Source organism: Sus scrofa, chromosome 13, assembly GCF_054392235.1.
Source record: "Sus scrofa isolate SSC_HxYL_T2T_F1_AM1 chromosome 13, Sscrofa_HxYL_maternal_Yorkshire_Landrace_v2.0, whole genome shotgun sequence".
NCBI lineage: Eukaryota > Metazoa > Chordata > Mammalia > Artiodactyla > Suidae > Sus > Sus scrofa.
The window spans coordinates 17,092,236-17,110,849 of record NC_139395.1 but is presented as its reverse complement, the minus strand read 5'-3'; the positions used below and the strand labels follow the sequence as shown (position 1 = coordinate 17,110,849).

At 39.9% G+C, this 18,614-nt stretch overlaps 1 protein-coding gene across 3 annotated transcripts in view; it reads left to right on the top strand.

The window, feature by feature from the left end:
- The window catches only part of LOC100517188 (collagen alpha-4(VI) chain-like), a 150,103-nt gene that overhangs the window by 40,361 nt on the left and 91,128 nt on the right, over positions 1-18,614 (top strand). For all 3 annotated transcript variants that reach the window (XR_014825028.1, XM_084991763.1, XM_084991764.1), the window contains exons 9-13: positions 2,494-2,828; positions 4,289-4,367; positions 10,342-10,487; positions 10,635-10,727; positions 12,257-12,310. Coding sequence is in view for 2 of the 3 variants with exons in the window: in XM_084991763.1 (XP_084847889.1) it covers positions 2,494-2,828; positions 4,289-4,367; positions 10,342-10,487; positions 10,635-10,727; positions 12,257-12,310 (707 nt within the window). In the remaining variant the exon portion in view is untranslated. The remainder of the gene's footprint in view (positions 1-2,493; positions 2,829-4,288; positions 4,368-10,341; positions 10,488-10,634; positions 10,728-12,256; positions 12,311-18,614) is intronic.

The window sequence follows — 18,614 nt, the reverse complement described above, 5'->3', positions numbered from 1 at the left end:
TAACCCACTGAGCAGAGCCAGGGATTGAACTTGTGTCCTTGTGGATACTAGTCAGGTTCATCAGCACTGAGCTACAATGGGAACTCTAGATTCCACCTTTCTAACAAGCTCCCAAGTGACGGTGAAGGTCTGGGATCACACTTTGAATAGGGGGGTTGTATGGCATAGTATAGTATGGTATGGTTAGTAAGGAATAGCATAGAATGCCATAGAATTGTACAGTAATGTGTAGTGAAGTATATTATAGTATAATAAAGTATACTATATAGTATAAAATCATATGGAATAATATATAATGAAACCCATTAAAGCCCAGTATTCTTATATCAACCCCATGTGAAGTAGATACTATTATATTTTTTTAGTATTTTTTTATTACAATATAGTTGGTTTACAATGTTGTGCCAACGGTATTCTTACCAACTCTGTTTCCATATGAGAAAAACAGGGAAGTTAACTAACTCTGATGGGAAATAATGGCGGCAGTGTTTGAACTTCCCAGCAGTTTGGTGTCAAAAGCCAGAGCCAATTTTTTAGAGTGTTATTAATTTTGTTTGTACTGTATAAAGAATCTCCCGACCTTGGAGTGTGTTTGGTGAATTCAGAATTCAATTGAAATGAATGCATGCGTGAAGTTATTTTTTTTTAAATAAGCACAGATTATGGGATATCCTGCATTAAGCAGCTCGCATTCTTCAGGAATCAAAGTCCTATTTTTTGTTTTGTTTTGTTCTTATGTGCTTGGGTATTATCCTGAGGGAGCAGAAGAGATATAGGATTCCAGCTTCTGTTTTTAGATTATTTTGAACCAAGGATTTATATTTATTTCCAGCTCTGTCTTAGCTTTAATAATGGCTAAAACCTAATTAATTCTAGAATCAAAAATCTGAATCAGAAAACCTTAGAGGTTATCTGGTGAAGTTCAACCCTCTCCATGAACAAGGAAATAAAATGCTACTGGTGTTACAGGATAAAGCCAGCTGAAAATGTTCTTGAGGAAAATGTAAATTAGAAATGTTGGAATAATATGCCATACTCAAAAATTCCTTTTTTTCCCCTGAATTTAGATCTGATATAGAAATAAAATTTGTATCTGTGAGAACTCCTTTTGGTGACTTTCAATCAGAGACTTAAAAATCAAAAGAAAACCAAGATGTTTTATATGGAGGGAGGGGCAGAAGGTATTTTATATCTTTTCAATTCCAGAAACATATTTGGCCAGCTAACATGGGTATGACGTTTTGGGGATTGAAAACTCACGGGTCAGCCCTGGATCTCAGGGCCCTCAGAAATTTTAAGCCACTCTTTTAACCCTTTTCACTGATGAAGGGTCCAGTGTTTATTTATTTTCATCAAAATCCCCTCCATTACCCCTATCTGTAGTTTTGTTTTTATTGATTTTGAGCCAAATACTCTAATATGTGCTGATCTAGGAGAAACTGTCTACATGTCCCAGCTTGCCCTGATAAGCCCGTGTTATGCCTGGTTATCCAGGAGTAGTTAATAATAGTGGCTCTTTTTATGATTATTAAGTTATGTTTTAAGTTACTCACCCAAATTCTGATCCAGGTACATCTGTGATGATCAACTTTTGTATCCTCAGTGGAATTTTATGGATGGTTTTCTTATGAGTGGATGGGTATAGCCTGAAAGATCAATGGCCTTTAAATTCTAGTTACACCCTTCCAGGAGGACTTAAATATTTTCAAGCAGAAGAAACATCAAATTGAGAATGCTTGTCAGTCTTGATCATGTCTAATATGCCTCCACAAAACAAAGTACGTGTGCGGGTGATGGAGGAAACTTCCAGGGGGAGAAGGATGTAGTACAGCTCCTGCTTAAAGAGACTCAAGGCTCGGGGTTTCCATTGTGGCTCAGGGATTAATGAATCTGACTAGGAACCATGAGGTTGCGGGTTCAATCCCTGGCCTTGCTCAGTGGGTTAAGGATCCGGTGTTGCTGTGAGCTCTGGTATAGGTCACAGACTTGGCTTGGATCCTGCATTGCTGTGGCTCTGGTGTAGGCCGGGGGCTACAGCTCCGATTAGACCCCTAGCCTGGGAACCTCCATGTGCCGTGGGTGCGGCCCTAGAAAAGACACACATGCCAAAAAAAAAAAAAAGAGAGAGACTCAAGGCTCATTCATATTTTCATCTTTGTTCATTGGGAAGTCATATAATGAGCATGTGTGTTAGACACTGGGAAAGTAAGGTGACATAATCCATACTATGAGGGAATCTTTGTTTAGAGAAGGACACTTCAGGTAGACGGACTAGGACCTGCAGAGGCATAGTTATGTAACAGTATATATGTATGGGTTAGCTTTGCTGTGTAACAAGCCATCCCCCCAATTAAACAATAAACACCACTGTTTAGCTTACACTTGTGTGGGCTGGCTGCAGGTTCTTCTTGCAGGGCCAGCTTGGCCGATATCTTCTGGGCTGGGTCGTGAATCTATAGATGACTAATTTGATTTTCTTCTCTCTCTTCAAAGGATGCAATGTAGACTTGTCTGTAGGAATTGATCTCTCCACTCCCACGAGGCAAGTTCAGCAGAGGCTTCAAGGGTTACTGCCAGAGCTGATGCAGGAGCTGGCTATGCTTTCCAACATCAGCTGTGGCGTTCCTGGTCAGACTAACGTGATGCTCCGCTACCTGGTTCCTGGCTTAAAAGGCCAGCTTATCTTTGACTCGGGTTTTGAAAAGTACAGTGATGAGGCCATTCAGAAGTTCTTGATTCATCAGGCTGCCAGTAGCAACCATATGGATGCGGATTTTTTGCATTCTCTGGGAAATAATGCTATCCGTCTTTCTTCTGCCAGAGTGAAGGTAATAAATGCTGAGAACCCATGTTGTGGAACCATTAGACAGTGGGAGGGATACAGCTTTTGTGACTGAGGCCAACCAAACTGTTCTTTACTTGAGAGCTTACATAGAGGAACTCTTCCTCAGTAAAGACCAATAAGTTTTCTCATGCAGTCGGCAAATATTTACTAAACCCTAGAGGCTCTGTGCTGAATGCCAGTAGGGGCAAAAGGATGAAGTCCCTGCCCTCGAGTTACCCACAGTTTAGTGATTCTGCCATGGCATAAATTCATTCCAGAGACACTTGGAAGATATTAACTCCTGTGGTCACTCATTGTCATGTAGGGTAGGGTCCATTATTTTTCCAATCAGCCCCTTGAACCATCTTTGGTGACAGTTAATGGCTTGCTGGCACAGTCCACCTCCTCCCTTCCTGGTACCCCAGACTGTGCACCCACAGAAGTCCACAGAGATTAAAAGATCTCATGGGACATTTATTAGGAAATCATGTTCTTCAAACTTGGAAAGTTACATTGGATTTTCCCTTCAATCATGCATCCAGTAGATTTATTTCTTGAAAAGTGTAATTCGCTTTTTAAGTTGAAATTTTCTACGTAGGTGATGAAGGAAACTTCCAGGGGAGAAGGAAATAGTATAGTGTATGTGTAAGTTTATTTTTAAAATAAGCATGGATTATGGGATGTTATACATTAAGCAGCCCAGATTCTTCATGGCTGGGCTGAATCAAAGTCTTCTTTTCTAGTTTGTTTCATTTTGTTTTTATGTACCTGGGTATTATCCTTGGGAAAAGAGGTACAGGCCTCCAGCTTCTCTTGAGTAAAGGTAACAATTGTAGAAAATGCATTACAATTTGGGGATTTTTGCATTATAAAGATGAATATTAGAAGACAACTTTTGGACTATATGTGTATATACATATTTTGGTCTTTTTTTTAGGGCCACACCCATAGCATATGGAAGTTCCTAGGCTAGGAGGGATCGAATTGGAGCTGTAGCTGCTGGCCTACACCACAGCCATAGCAATGCCAGATCCAAGCTGTGTCTGCAAACTACACCTCAGCTCACGGCAATGCCAGATCCTTAACACACTGAGAGGGGCCAGGGATCGAACCTGCGTCCTCAAGGATGCCAGTCGGGTTCATTACCACTGAGCCACAAAGGGAATTACTGGAATATATTTTTTAAGCAAACAGTTAAACTGATTCATTCCTTTTTTGGTGGGGTAGGGGGATGTGTATGAGAGAGGACAAGAGAAATGTGTAATCAAGCAACAAATGCATCGATGACACAGAGCAGAACAGAGTGAAAGCTTGGATGCAGCCAGAAGAACTACGCTTACTTTGCATTTTTTAAGAAATGTGAAACTTATAGCATCCATCTTCTCCATTACCTTTCCTTCTTCTCCGTTTCTCCTCCCTCTTTTCCTGCTTCCCCTACCTGCTTTTTTCTCTCATAAACAACAGGTCCTTTTAGTGTTTACAGATGGACTGGATGATGATTTAGAGCGAATGAAAGAAACATCTGAGCTTCTCCGAAAAAAGGGTAAGTGCTTGGAGTTGCCCTTTGCGGGCCTTGCTCCTCCCATAGGGGCTGAGACAGTCTTTCAGATTCCAGATGGCACTGGAACTGTGAGCTCCTGGAACTGTGAGCTCCTGAATGCTAACTCAGGTGGTCAGAGTTCAGTGCCCGGGAGGCTGATCCAGTTTCCCTCTTGATATGAATTAGGAGACTGTTCAGGTCTGAGGAGGCCGGGGGCTCCACATCCCCAACACTGACTAAGGGTCGCTCTGACTGAGACACAGGTAACCAGACAGCACCTGGCATCTGCTTTGGAGGGTTGCAGAGGCAGCTCCTACTTCGTGGGGGTGGTAGGCACTCTCTGCTCTTTTACGCTACCTAGGGGCCCAAAATGTCTCTTTCCTAAACTCTAAAATCACCCTAAAGTGGGGCCTTACTTCTTCCATTGCCTTTCTGAGGTGGGCTGGGACCTGGGACCCTTTGCTGCAGTGGCTACAGTGCTTGTATCAGGACAAACATCTCCTTAAGCAACAAAATACAAAGAAGCTATAAGGGACTAAAAATAACTGCATGAATGAGCAATTGGAATAAATTATGACCAACAAGCTACAAAAAGACCAAAAAAACCCAACTGTCACTTCTGAAGAGCCAAGAGCAAAAGCAGGGTGCTACACATGCGCTCTGCACACAACATCGCCAAAGAGATGGCCAGACAACCTGTCACCCCTCTGGCCCTGCCCCAACCCTCACCCCATGTAGGAACTAGCTTGCCACCCCCGCCACCACCCCCAATGAGTGAAACTGTTGCTTTCTTTCCGCTCCTGCCAGGAATAAAGCCTTGCCTGAATTTCTTTTCTGGCCCCTTATCAATTTCTATTGATTAAGGAGGCCGAGAACCCTGGTGGGTAACAGTTCCTCCCTCCTTTACTTCTTTTTTTTTTTTTTTTTGCTATTTCTTTGGGCCACTCCCGCGGCATATGGAGGTTCCCAGGCTAGGGGTCGAATCGGAGCTGTAGCCACCAGCCTACGCCAGAGCCACAGCAACACTGGATCCGAGCCGTGTCTGCAACCTACACCACAGCTCACGGCAACGCCGGATCGTTAACCCACTGAGCAAGGGCAGGGACCGAACCCGCAACCTCATGGTTCCTAGTCGGATTCGTTAACCACTGCGCCACGACGGGAACTCCCCCTCCTTTACTTCTTGATTCTTCCTTTTTATCTGTCTCCAAGGACTGCTGCATACATATGTATATATGTACATATATATCCATATAATTGAGGTATAGTTGGTTTACATTAGTTTCAGGTGTCCAACATAGTGATTCAGTTTTATTTTTTGTATGTTTTATTTTGTGCGTTGTCATATTGACATTTTATTTTATTTTTATTATTTATTTTAAAATTTTTATTGGAGTGTAGTTGACCTACAATGTTGTATTAGTTCCAGGTGTACAGCAAAGTGAGTCAGTTATACATAAACATATATCCATTCTTTTCTCCCATATAGGTTATTACAAACTATGAGTAGATTTTCCTGTGCTATATAGTAGGTTCTTGTTAATTAGCTATTTTATACAACAGTGAATATATGTTGTTACCATCCTCTTAATTCCTCCTTCCCCTCCACAGTTTCCCCTATGGTAATCATAAGATAGTTGCAGAAACCTTGGCACCGGAAAGAGACAAGTGGCACTACGCACTCAGAGATGTAGAATAGCTGGGTTTATTCAGCACCAACGGGGGCTCAGAGGAGTCGCCTCCAGTCTGAGCACCAGGTTTTTGTTCTGGTAGCTTTTATACAATATGACAATATTACAAAAACAAAACTGATAAACAGCTCTGATATGTCAGAGCTGCTAGCAAGGACATAAGGCACGTAGTTGCTACAAGATTACAAGAATGGCGGTATGAGGCCAGCAAAGCTGCTGTCAGGCAAGTAGCTGCCTCCCTAGCTGGGGGTTGGGGGCGCGGTAGGGGAGGTTTGTTTCTTTAGTTGAAACTCTTACTTGGTTTTGAAAACTGTGAGTTTGTTTTGTGTAATTCCATATTTTTATAGATTATATTCCCTTAGAGTTATATAATATTGGCTATATTTCCTGTGCTGTACCATATATCCTTGTAGCCTGTTTTATACATAATAGTTTGTATTTCTTAATCCCCTGTTTGCATTTTGCTCCTTCCCTCTCCCTCTCCCCACTGGTAACCCTGAGTTTGTTCTCTGTATCTATGGATTTGTTTTTATTTTGTTATATTCACTCATTTGCTTTATTTTTTAGATTAAGTATGTAAGTGATAACTTGAAAGATTTGTATTTCTCTGTCTGACCTACTTACCTCCAGGTCCACCTATGCTGTTACATTGGCAAGATTTTCTTCCTTTCTGCCTGCCTCTTTCCTTCCCTCCCTCCCTCCCTCCCTCTCTCTCTCTCTCTCTTCCTTTCTGTCTTTCACAGCTGAGTAATATACCCTTGTATATACAGTTGACCCTTGAATAACCCAGGGATTAGGGGTGCCAACACTCTGTGCAGCTGAAAGTTCATGTGTGGTTTTACAGTTGGACCTGGTATCCACAATTTAATTACAGTTGAGTCCATGGTTTTAACCAGGTGTATATCACGCAGTACTATAGTATTTATTTATTGAAAACAGTCTGCATGTAGGTGCAATTCAAACCCATGTTGTTCAACAATCAACTGTATACACCACATTTTCTTCATCCATTCATCTGTTGATGGCCACTTAGGTTGCCTCTGTCTTTGCTATTATAAATAATGCTGTTATGGACATGGCGGTAAATTTATCTTTTCAAATTATGTTTTTATTTTCCTTGGATATGTACCTAGAAGTGGAATTACTGGATCATGTGGTAGTTTTATTTTTAGTTTTTGAGGAACCTCCAAACTGTTTTCCATGGCAGCTCTACCAATTTACATTCCTGCCAAGAGTATGCTAGGGTTCCCTTTTCTCCACATCCTCGACAACATTTGCTATTTGTAGTTTTTTTTCTTTCTTTCTTTTTTCCTTTCTATGGTCACACCTGAGGCATATGGAAGTTCCTAGGCTAGGGGTCCCAAACTGGAGCTGCAGCTACAGTGCTGCCCGGACTGCATCTGAGATGTTGCCACAACTTGTGGCAACACTGGATCTTTAACCCACAGAGTGAGGCCAGGGATTGAATCCATATCCTCGTGGACACTATGTCATGTTCTTGACCCACTGAGCCACAATGGGAATCCCAGTGTTATTTGTAGACGTTTTGATGAAAGACATTCTAACAGGTGTGAGATAATACTTCATTGTAGTTTTGATTTGCATTTCTCTGATGATTAGTGATGTTGAACATCTTTTTCTATGCCTATTGATCATCTCTTTGTCTTCTTTGGAAAAACATCTCTTCAGGTCTCTTGCCCATTTTTTTAATTGTTTGTTTGTTTTTTTGATACTGAGTTATATAAGCTGTTTATCTACCTTGGATATTAGCCCCTTACTGGTCATATCATTTGCAAATATTTTCTTCCACTCAGTAGGTTGTCTTTTCACTTGTTGATGGTTTCCTTTGGTATTTAAAAACATTTAAGTTTTTTTTTTTTTTTTTTTTTTTTAATTTTATGGCTGTACCTGCAGCATAGAGAAAATTCTCAGGCCAGGGATTGGACCTGAGCCACAGCTGTGACCTATGTGCTGGGGCAACTCTGGATCCTTTAACCTGCTGCACTGGGCATAGGATCAAACCTGCACCTATGCAGTGACCCAAGCTGCTGTAGCTCGATTCTTAACCCAGTGTGCCATGGGGGGAACTCTGAAAATTGAATTGGGCTTCCTTTATTTTTGCTTTTGTTTCCTTTGCCTTAGGAGACAAATCCAAAAAATATCACTACAATTATGTCAATAAGTATTCTGCCTATGTTTTCTTCTAAGGGTTTCTGGTTTCTGGTTTTATATTTTAGGTCTTTTATCCATTTGGAGTTTATTGTTGTATACAATGTGAGAAAATGTTCTAATTTCATTCTTTTACATGTCTAATTTTCCCAGGACTGCTTATTGAAGAGACTGTATAATCTTTTTTCCATTGTATAAAATTGCCTTCTTTGTTGTAATTGATCATAAGTATGTGAGTTTATTTCTGGGCTCTCTAGTCTCTTCCAGTGTATATGTGTCTGTTTTTGTGCCAATACCACATTGTTTTGATTAGTGTAGCTTTGTAGTATAGTCTGAAGTCAGGGAGCATGACACCCCCAAGCTTTGTTCTTTCTTTCCTCAAGATTGATTTGTCAAATCAGGGTCTTTGGTGGTTCTATATAAATTTTAGGATTATTTGTTCTAGTTCTGTAAAAAATGTCATGGATATTTTAATAAAGTTTGCATTACATGGAGTATTTTTGTGACAATTTGGCTTCAACTGAATTTAATGCATAGATTGCCACTCCAAGTTTAAAATGTTGCAGCTTTTCTGGAAGGGAATTGGGAGTATATGACAAAGGACTGCAGACTTTGGTTACATGCTAGATCAGCAATTCCATTTCCAGGAATTTATTTTAAGGAATAGCTAAGAAATGTATACAACTTTTAGCCACAGGATTTTAAAACAGCTTGTTTACAATAGTGAAAAGCTGATGTGTGTGTATGTGATTTAATGTTTATGATATTAACAATAATATTTGTTCTGAAATTCGGCAGTGCTTTCTAGCCAAATTTGAAAAGTGTTCTTGTCCATATGTTTTCTGTTATATGGAAAAATCCAGGTTATCTTTTATTGCCTGCATCAGTAGTAGGGGCTAGGTGCAATGATATACAACCTTCACATTTCAGTGGCTTAAATCTTACGCCTCATGTCCATTCATCTATGCCTCATTCTAATCACTCAAGGACTCAGGCCAAAGGAGGGGTCTTTTGCTGTGGCAGGGGAAGGAAATAGGGTAGAGTGTGCCCTGCTCTTAAAATCTCTCCCAGGAAGTCACCCAGGTCACTTTTGATCACATTTCACTGGTCAGAGCAAGCCATATGGACAGTTCTAACTTTCATGAGATAGAAACTATTTTTTTTAAAGGTAAGGAATGGAGGTTTAATCAGAGTTTATAACTTTCCCAAAGAAGTGAAATTCTATCCTTTGCTTTTAAGTAGAGGAACCAGAATATTGAAGAACAATTCCAATGACTTTCAGAATTTCTAAGAGTAAACCACATGTCTACTTCAAATATGGGTTTTAAAGGATGTAACTTAATACAATCGTGGGTGAAAACCTCTATGAAACAAAAAATAGAGGCTATAAGGGAGCTGTGAGAGTCTTTTGTTACCAACTGGGGTTCTTACATTCCTTAATAAATAGAAATTGATAAGAAGCCAGAGAAGAAATTCAGGCAAGGCTTTATTTGGACGTATGCATGAGGCAACAAAAACAAGTTAAGTGCCTTTGCTCCCTCCTGGTCCTTTGTGTGGGGTGTAAGCTGGTCCCTTAGATGGGATGGGGGTAGGGCAGGTCCAGGGGTCATCCCTGGGGGTGGCTTGGGTGTTGCTGAGTGCAGGGATCATGTGCAGTACTGGCCTTTGCTCTTTACTCTTCAGAAGTGGCAGGTGGGTTTTTGGTCTTTTTGTACCTTGTTGCTCATAATGTGCTCCAAATGTGCCTTATGCAGTTATTTTTAGTCCCTTACAGTTACTTTGTTATCTGTTGCCGGAGGAGAAGCTGAAAGGTACAAGCACCCTAGTCAAAGGTCCCAGGTCCCAGCCTGTCTCACTCTGTTGTTTCATCTAACTATTTAACTTTCAGCTGCTGGGATTGAAAGCTATCAGACCAATTCTTCAAGAGGATGCTCCAGGAGCTGGTTTTGATTTTAACAAAAATGCAGTTTGTGATAGGACAAATGAGGATATAGGAAGGGTGGGATGATGGATGAACATCTGGGGAAAAAACAAAGACAGACCATCCAAAAGACATGCAAGTAAATAGCCCACCTATTTATTATATGCAAGTAAATAGCCCACCTGGTCTTTTGAAGGATTCTCTGGACTCCTAACTATTGGCCTTGAAGGTGTCCATAAATTAGAAGAGCTCCAGGAGCTAGAATTTGGCAGAGGATTTGCATACACTCAACCTCTAAGCATCACACTGCAATCCCTCCCCAGCATCGTACTGAAGCAACTTGTAAGTTTTTTTTTTTTTTAAACACCATGCTTCACTAGGTCTGCTCATTCTAATAATTTTAAAAACCTTAAGGGAATTTTGTTTTAGTATGTAATGTGGTGTAGGATAATAGCAACGAAAAAAATCATATGTGATATCTGTTTTTAGGACACAATTGTGGAAAGAACATGCTGTAATATATATGCAAAGTGCTTTGGAGAAGATGGGCACAGAGGTGATGCTGGGGGCCCAGGGAGGAAGGTGAGAACCTGCTGGGTGTGCATGGTTGGTGGGTGAGAGAGGTGACACTTTGTATCCACTACATACCAGGCTAGTGTTATGTCTTAAATCCACCTTCTCTACCTCTGTCCTCCTAACAGACCTTTGAGGTAAATTGAGGATTGGAGAAGAAACACCACTTCAGACAGTTACAAATGTGCATTTCAGGATTTAAGCCCCTATGTCTGCCTGACTCCTGGGCTCACCTTCTTTCCTCTATGTTATGCTGTCTGCTTATATTTATTTGACAAACACTTTCACACACTGTACCACTGCACAGGAGTTGTCACTTTTTCACAAAGTTGTCAGTTGTCTAACATCTGTTTTCTTGATAGTATTTGATGCCTCTTTCTCTCTGATCTAATATTGTTTTATGGTATTAAGCTCTGAGGATGGATTCACTCATTGGTTTACTGGTTGTTAATATGCACCTCTCTGTTAACTCTAGGGTTGAGTGATAGGAAAATTACTACCTCGTATTTTTAAGGGCAGATATCTCAGTGGAAACAGTTCTCAGATATCCAGGGACACAAGGTTCTGTTCCCACTGGACTACAGCTTTATGATGGGGCTATAATCACAAATCCATGTATAAGGTTGAATAAAACCCATTAGCTTTTACATTCTCTTTTTGTAAGATTTTCCATGAGGTGGTTAAAATGAGGTCTTACTTTGCAGATCAATCTGAATTTAGAACGGTGTATAACTATTTTTTTGGAAAAATAAATTGTAATTATGCCTTAGCATTAGATTTTTCTCCTCTCTTGTTTTTCTTAAATATGGAATTGGAAGATCAGAAAATCAAGCCTGGAAACCTCTTAACATGTTTTTTGGAAATTAAAATATCCTAAAGGCCAAGATGGGAGTGTCTTGTTCTCTATTTTTTTCTGTCTGTTAGAATTCAGGGCTTGGTTCTGTTACTTTCGTATCTGTTAATTACAGATAGACAGTGGCTCCCATATCTTTTTAGATTAAATAGACACCTGTGGCTATAAAATGGTTAGCAAGACTTCCTTGAGAGGAAATGATTTGTGAGTATCTAATAAGAAATTAAAAAAGAGAAAGAGAGAGTGAGAGACTAAATAGCCGAGTCATGCAGAAATAAACAGCCATTTCTCATAAATACTATGGGTTGTAACATCTTTGTTTACTGATGTTTTGTAAAACCAGTTCACAGCCCTCTTTCAAGTTTTTCTTAACGTTTAACTAGAAGCTAGTTTTTGGCTTGGATTTTTTGCAATAGCATGGCTTAAAAAAGGTATTTTAGAAAAATAAAACTGTTGATGTACTGGGCTATAAAGACAAGTAGGTATTCAAGTTTTCACTTCCATGCAGACCAAGAGTATTGGTTTTTATATGTCTCTGTTCTTTATGCTTGACATTTAGTAGATTCTCAATAAAATGTCCACTCAATGAGACAGGTCTTTATTAATAACAGTTTTTATTTCATGTAGATTTGGGAAATGAAGAATTTGGAGTCCAAATTGTTTATGTTTTTTCTCTTCTTCTCAGGGAGAGAGGGGTGTGGATGGGTTACCTGGTCATCCTGGTGAAGAAGGTGCTCATGTAAGTACCGACTCTTACTTTTTTTTTTCTTTGAAGGAATATGGTAGAATGCGTCAAATATTAGCCATACTTATTTGTGCTTAACCATGAAGGTTTTTCTCATCCATGCCATTTAAAATGGGTTCAAGATAGCAGTATAAAAATAACCATTTACTGCAACAAGTGTCCTGTGGATAAAGTTTGTGAAGGTATAATCTCTGGAAGGTGTTTAATGATGAAATATGGTCATTTGGCTTTTTAATCAGTGATTCTGGGCTAACTGTAAGTGTGGTGTAACATGCATTTCTATAAGATTATTTGTTAATTTGGGAGAAAAATTGCAGATAATTTGTTACTATTAATGAAGCATCCATGCTTGTAAATAGCTTAACAAAATGAATTGAAGAGAACCATTCTTCCAACAGGATCACTCAGATGCCTTCTGTCTGAGTGGCTGAAGAGGCAGTGGAGTTACAGTGGGTTTTGCATATAACCCTAGATATATCCCTGAAAGGAAAAGTTATCTATCATGTGGTCATGGAGAAAGATGTGTATTACAGAAAGAATTGTTAGCTTGGAGACTAGAATGTGGTGGGGACCATCTTTATTACATCATATATATACCAGGAGTATTTAAAACCTCATCATTTTCAGTTAAATTTTTTTTTTTTGTCTTTTGTCTTTTTAGGGCTGCACCCACAGCGTATGGAGGTTCCCAGCTAGGGGTCAAGTAGGAGCTGCAGCTGCTGGCCTACACTACGCAGCCACAGCAATGCCGGACGGATCCTTAATCCACTGAGCAAGGCCAGGGATCGAACCCTCATCCTCATGGATACTAGTTGGGTTCGTTAACCACTGAGCCATGACGGGAACTCCAGTTAATTTTTAAATGATGGAAAATCACTCAGCCGTAGGTGTCTGTTTAAAAGTTGGTATGTATAAACTACTCATTTTCCTTCTTTTTGGTCTCAAGATACCTTTGCACTCTCAAAGGTGATGGCAAACCCTGAAAATATGATTTCTAACTACCAATATTTACCACATTAGAAATTAAAACTGAAGTAATTTAAAATAATTGATTTTATTTCAGAATAACAAAAATAAACCTACAACATAAATGATACCTTATTCCTTTATAAAAATAACTATATTTTCTAAAACAAAATGTTTTAGTGAGAAGAGTGGCATTGTTTTATCTATTTTCAGATGTCCTTAATGTCTTACTTATTGAACGACAGCTGGATATGTATATCTGCTTCTGTACTGAGTCTGTTGTCATATCTTTTGTTGTGTGCTCTTAAAAACTCTGCTGTATACTGAGAGAGAATACGAGTGAAAAAAGAAAACATTTCAGTGTAATTGGGAAAACAATTTTAACTTTGTGAGTACTCTCCCAAGTGGTCTCTGGGACCTGAGGAGTCCTGGGCCCCATTTTTTCATAGTACTGGCCTATGCAAGCATTAACATTATAATGCTCCTCTTAGAGTAGCATGTTGCTTTATTATTCTGAACATTTAGGCTTCTTGAGCTTGGAAAATAGCAGAAATTAGAGAAAAATGCAGCTGTTGAGACCTATGTTAGCTGATCTGTTTCTTTGATTATATTTATGGGAGAATTGCTCATCTTTTTTATTTTCCCTCAGTTAAGTGTAGATTCCAATGTTAGGGATACATTCAGAAATGGAAATTGTGAACTTTCGCTATTTTGTTTAGGAGTGGTGAAAATATTCCGTCCTGGTTTTAATGATGATTTAAATTGTCCTTAAGTGTTATTTTTTCTTTTTGACCTGTGGTTCCATGAGCCTGGCCAAGATTAAAAGAATAGTTTAAGGTCTGAGCAACCCAGTAGGATCATTGATGCCAATTTCAGACAAATAGGATAAACAAGCCTTCTTTTGTCTAGGGCAGGAGATTGATTTTGTGCCCTGTCTGCAGTCTTTTTTTTTTGTCTTTTTGTCTTTTCTAGGGCCGCACCTGTGGCATATGGAAGTTCCCAGGCTAGGGTTCTAATTGGAGCTGTAGCCACTGGCAATGCTGGATCCTTAACCCACTGAGTGAGGCCAGGGATAGAACCTGCAACCTCATCATTCCTAGTCAGATTGTTAACCATAGAGCCACAACAGAAACTCCCTCTTCTGCTGTCGTAATGCCCTAAAACCAAGATATATTATAAAGATCTTTTAGTACAGAGCTAGAAATATAATATGAATTACAGATATAATTTTATATAATTAAAAAACTTTCTACCTTAAAAAAACTAAAAAAACAATTGTAAAAATGGCCATAGTACCCAAAACAATCTACAGATTCACTGCAATCCCTATCAAATTACCCATGACATTTTTCACAGAACTAGAACAAACAATCCAAACATTTATATGGAACAACAAAAGACCCAGAATCGCCAAAGCAATCCTGAGAAACAAAAACCAAGCAGGAGGCATAACTCTCCCAGACTTCAAGAAATACTACAAAGCCACAGTCATCAAAACAGTGTGGTACTGGTATCAAAAGAGACAGACAGACCAATGGAACAGAATAGAGAATCCGGAAATAAACCCTGACACCTATGGTCAATTAATCTTTGACAAGGGAGGCAAGAACATAAAATGAGAAAAAGAAAGTCTATTCAGCAAGCATTGCTGGGAAGCCTGGACAGCTGCATGCAAAGCAATGAAACTAGAACACACCCTCACACCATGCACAAAAATAAACTCCAAATGGCTGAAAGACTTAAATATACGACAGGACACCATCAAACTCCTAGAAGAAAACATAGGCAAAACACTCTCTGACATCAACATCATGAATATTTTCTCAGGTCAGTCTCCCAAAGCAATAGAAATTAGAGCAAAAATAAACCAGTGGGACCTCATCAAACTGAAAAGCTTTTGCACAGCAAAGGAAACCCAAAAGAAAACAAAAAGACAACTTACAGAATGGGAGAAAACAGTTTCAAATGATGCAACTGACAAGGGCTTAATCTCTAGAATATATAAGCAACTTATACAACTCAACAGCAAAAAAGCCAATCAATCAATGGAAAAATGGGCAAAAGACCTGAATAGACATTTCTCAAAGAAGATATACAGATGGCCAACAAACACATGAAAAAATGCTCAACATCGCTGATTATAAGAGAAATGCAAATCAAAACTACCATGAGATATCACCTCACACCAGTCAGAATGGCCATCATTAATAAATCCACAAATAACAAGTGCTGGAGGGGCTGTGGAGAAAAGGGAACCCTCCTGCACTGTTGGTGGGAATGTAAACTGGTACAGCCACTATGGAGAACAGTTTGGAGATACCTTAGAAATCTATACATAGAACTTCCACATGACCCTGCAATCCCACTCTTGGGCATCTATCTGGACAAAACTCTACTTAAAAGAGACATATGCACCCGCATGTTCATTGCAGCACTGTTCACAATAGCCAGGACAGGAAACAACCCAAATGTCCATCGACAGATGATTGGATTCAGAAGAGGTGGTATATATGCACAATGGAATACTACTCAGCCATAAGAAAGAATGACATAATGTCATTTGCAGCAACATGGATGGAAGTAGAGAATCTCATCCTGAGTGAAATGAGCCAGAAAGACAAAGACAAATACCATATGATCACTTATAACTGGAATCTAATACCCAGCACAAATGAACATCTCCTCAGAAGAGAAAATCATGGACTTTGAGAAGAGACTTGTGGCTGCCTGATGGGAGGGGGAGGGAGTGGGAGGGATCGGGAGCTTGGGCTTATCAGACACAACTTAGAATAGATTTACAAGGAGATCCTGCTGAGTAGCATTGAGAACTTTGTCTAGATACTCATGTTGCAACAGAAGAAAGGGTGGGGGAAAAACTGTAATTGCAATGTATACATGTAAGGATAACCTGACCCCCTTGCTGTACAGTGGGGAAAAAAAAATAGGGTGTCTGAAATCCAGTGAACATCTTATACTTAGAACATGTCTCAGTTGGACCAGGCACAACTCAAGTACTCAATAGGTACTCACACCAATAGCTGCCGATGTGACAGCACAGCTCAGTAGGGCTCATTTTTTTTTGTCCTGCATCTCTCATGAGAGAGGTGGCTTCAAATTATGTCATCCTCTGAATGGCTTGTAATGTTGCTTCCTTGCAAAGGAGGTTGGATTGGTCTGTTCAATGGTAGAGATGGTGCTTGCAGGTGCATGGGTTTCAGAATGTGCCCAGGATTTGCACATTCAAGTTCAAAGTATACAAGTGTTATTGATTGAGTCCAAGCTGTACTGCTTACTGCACAGCAGGCCAATAACTCAAGAGAAGGCGTGTTGGGATAAGGAGTATGGACTTTATTTGGAAAACCAGACGGAGAAGATAGACTCATGTCCCAAAGAACCATGTGTCCAGGGTTTGGATGCTAGTTCCTTTTCTAGAACAAATAGGGAGAGGTGAGGAGGTAAAGCAAAAAAGATGATAAGTTATTTCTAATAGTTCCTGATTCTGGCCAGACTCGGGAGAGGATCTGTTAATTTCTTCTTTCCTGCAGCCATTCAGGGTGAGCCTCATCAGGATGTTTCCTGTGAGCTAAATAAATGTTATTTTAATTTAACACTCAGGTGTGGGAGGCAGGGTTCCTGGAGATGGGCTATTGTGTATACTTTAAGCTATGGGAAATATCCCTTTTGTGATTAACTTGTAGCAAAAGCAATAGAATACAGAGGTTATAGTAAAAGAAATGGATCGCATATGGAGTCAGATTTGTTCTTCCCTATCATAAAAGGGAACTCAGTGTTCAAGTAATCGATTTCTTCTACCCCCAACAACACTGTTGTGGTGTAAATAATAGTCACCCTCAGGGACTCTGGTGGGGAAACTGGAAAGCGGACAGTGGACCTGCTGTTCGCTGGGTGTCTAGGGGATAGGCTGCCCTTCCCCCCAGGGCAGCCTGGGGCTGGAGGACTGCTTTTTCTCCATGCCTGGAGGGCCTGAGGTAAGGAAGGGCAGGCTCAGGTGGAGCTGCAAGGCTGCTGGGTTTCACAGAGAGGGTCCATTCCAGGAACCCAGGCTTGGGGCATCCAGCTTCTGAGCAGCCTCAGAAGTCAGGTGGTTTTTAAAAAAAGAAATCAGGTGGTAGCTTGCTGGCCACATTCTTTTGGGTACAAGGAAGTCACTAAATCCAGACCAGATTCCAGAGGGGGTGGGAGATTAGACTCCTCCTCTTGATGCAGCAGTGCAAGGTCACAGGACAGAAAAATGCAGAGATTTCCTTGAGGCCACCTTTGGAAAATACAATTTGCCAGCCACTTGGATATTTTCAAAATTTATCTATAATGAGATGGTGGTTTAAATACATGTTGGTTACGTATCAAAGCCTTAGTTATCATATCAAATTAGGTTATCTAAGGTCACAAAATAGTTATGTAACTTCCATAGGAAGAAAATAGCTAACATTTTTTTGTGAGCTTCCTCTGTTTCAGATGCATGACTAAACATCGTGTATACATTTCTTTATTTCATTTGCGAAATGAGATACTTTTCTTATTATTATTTTTCCCATTTCTCATATAATAATTTGCACTGGCCCAACATTTGAAAAGCTTTTGGTGATGTCATTTCTTCTATTAAGTCATGAATATAATTGACAGCTTTAAGCAACTGCTATGAACAAACAGGACATCATGCTTTTTTTTTTTTTTTTTTTTTTTTTTGCCCTTTTAGGACCATAACTATAGCATATGGAAGTTCCCAGGCTAGGGGTCAAATAAGAGCTGCAGCTGCTGGCCTACACCACAGCCACAGCAACGTGGGATCAGAGCCAAGTCTGTGACCTACACCACAGCTCAGCACAATGCCAGGTCCTTAACCCATTGAATGAGGCAAGGGATTGAACTCAGTGTCCTCATGGATGCTAGTTGGGTTCGTTACTGCTGAGCCATGATGGGAACTCCAGGACATCAGATTTTAAATGTGACGGAACTTAATTCTGAATGAGTCCAAATTTTCTTCTCCAAACAATTTAACATATGTGCCCAAAATAAAGATAACTCCTTAGATATACAATGGAATAGTATTCAGCATAAAAAGAATGAAATATGCCATTTACAGCAATGTGTATGGCCCCAGAGAGGATCATACTAAGTGAAGTAAGTCAGACAAAGACAAGTATCATATTATATCACTTTGATGTGGAATCTAAAATATGATACAAATGAACTCTTCTTCGAACCAGAAATAGACTTACAGACATAGAGAACAGATTTGTGGTTGTCAAGGGGTGGGTGGGGAAGGGATGGATTGGGAGACTGGGATTAGGAGATGCAAACTATTATATAT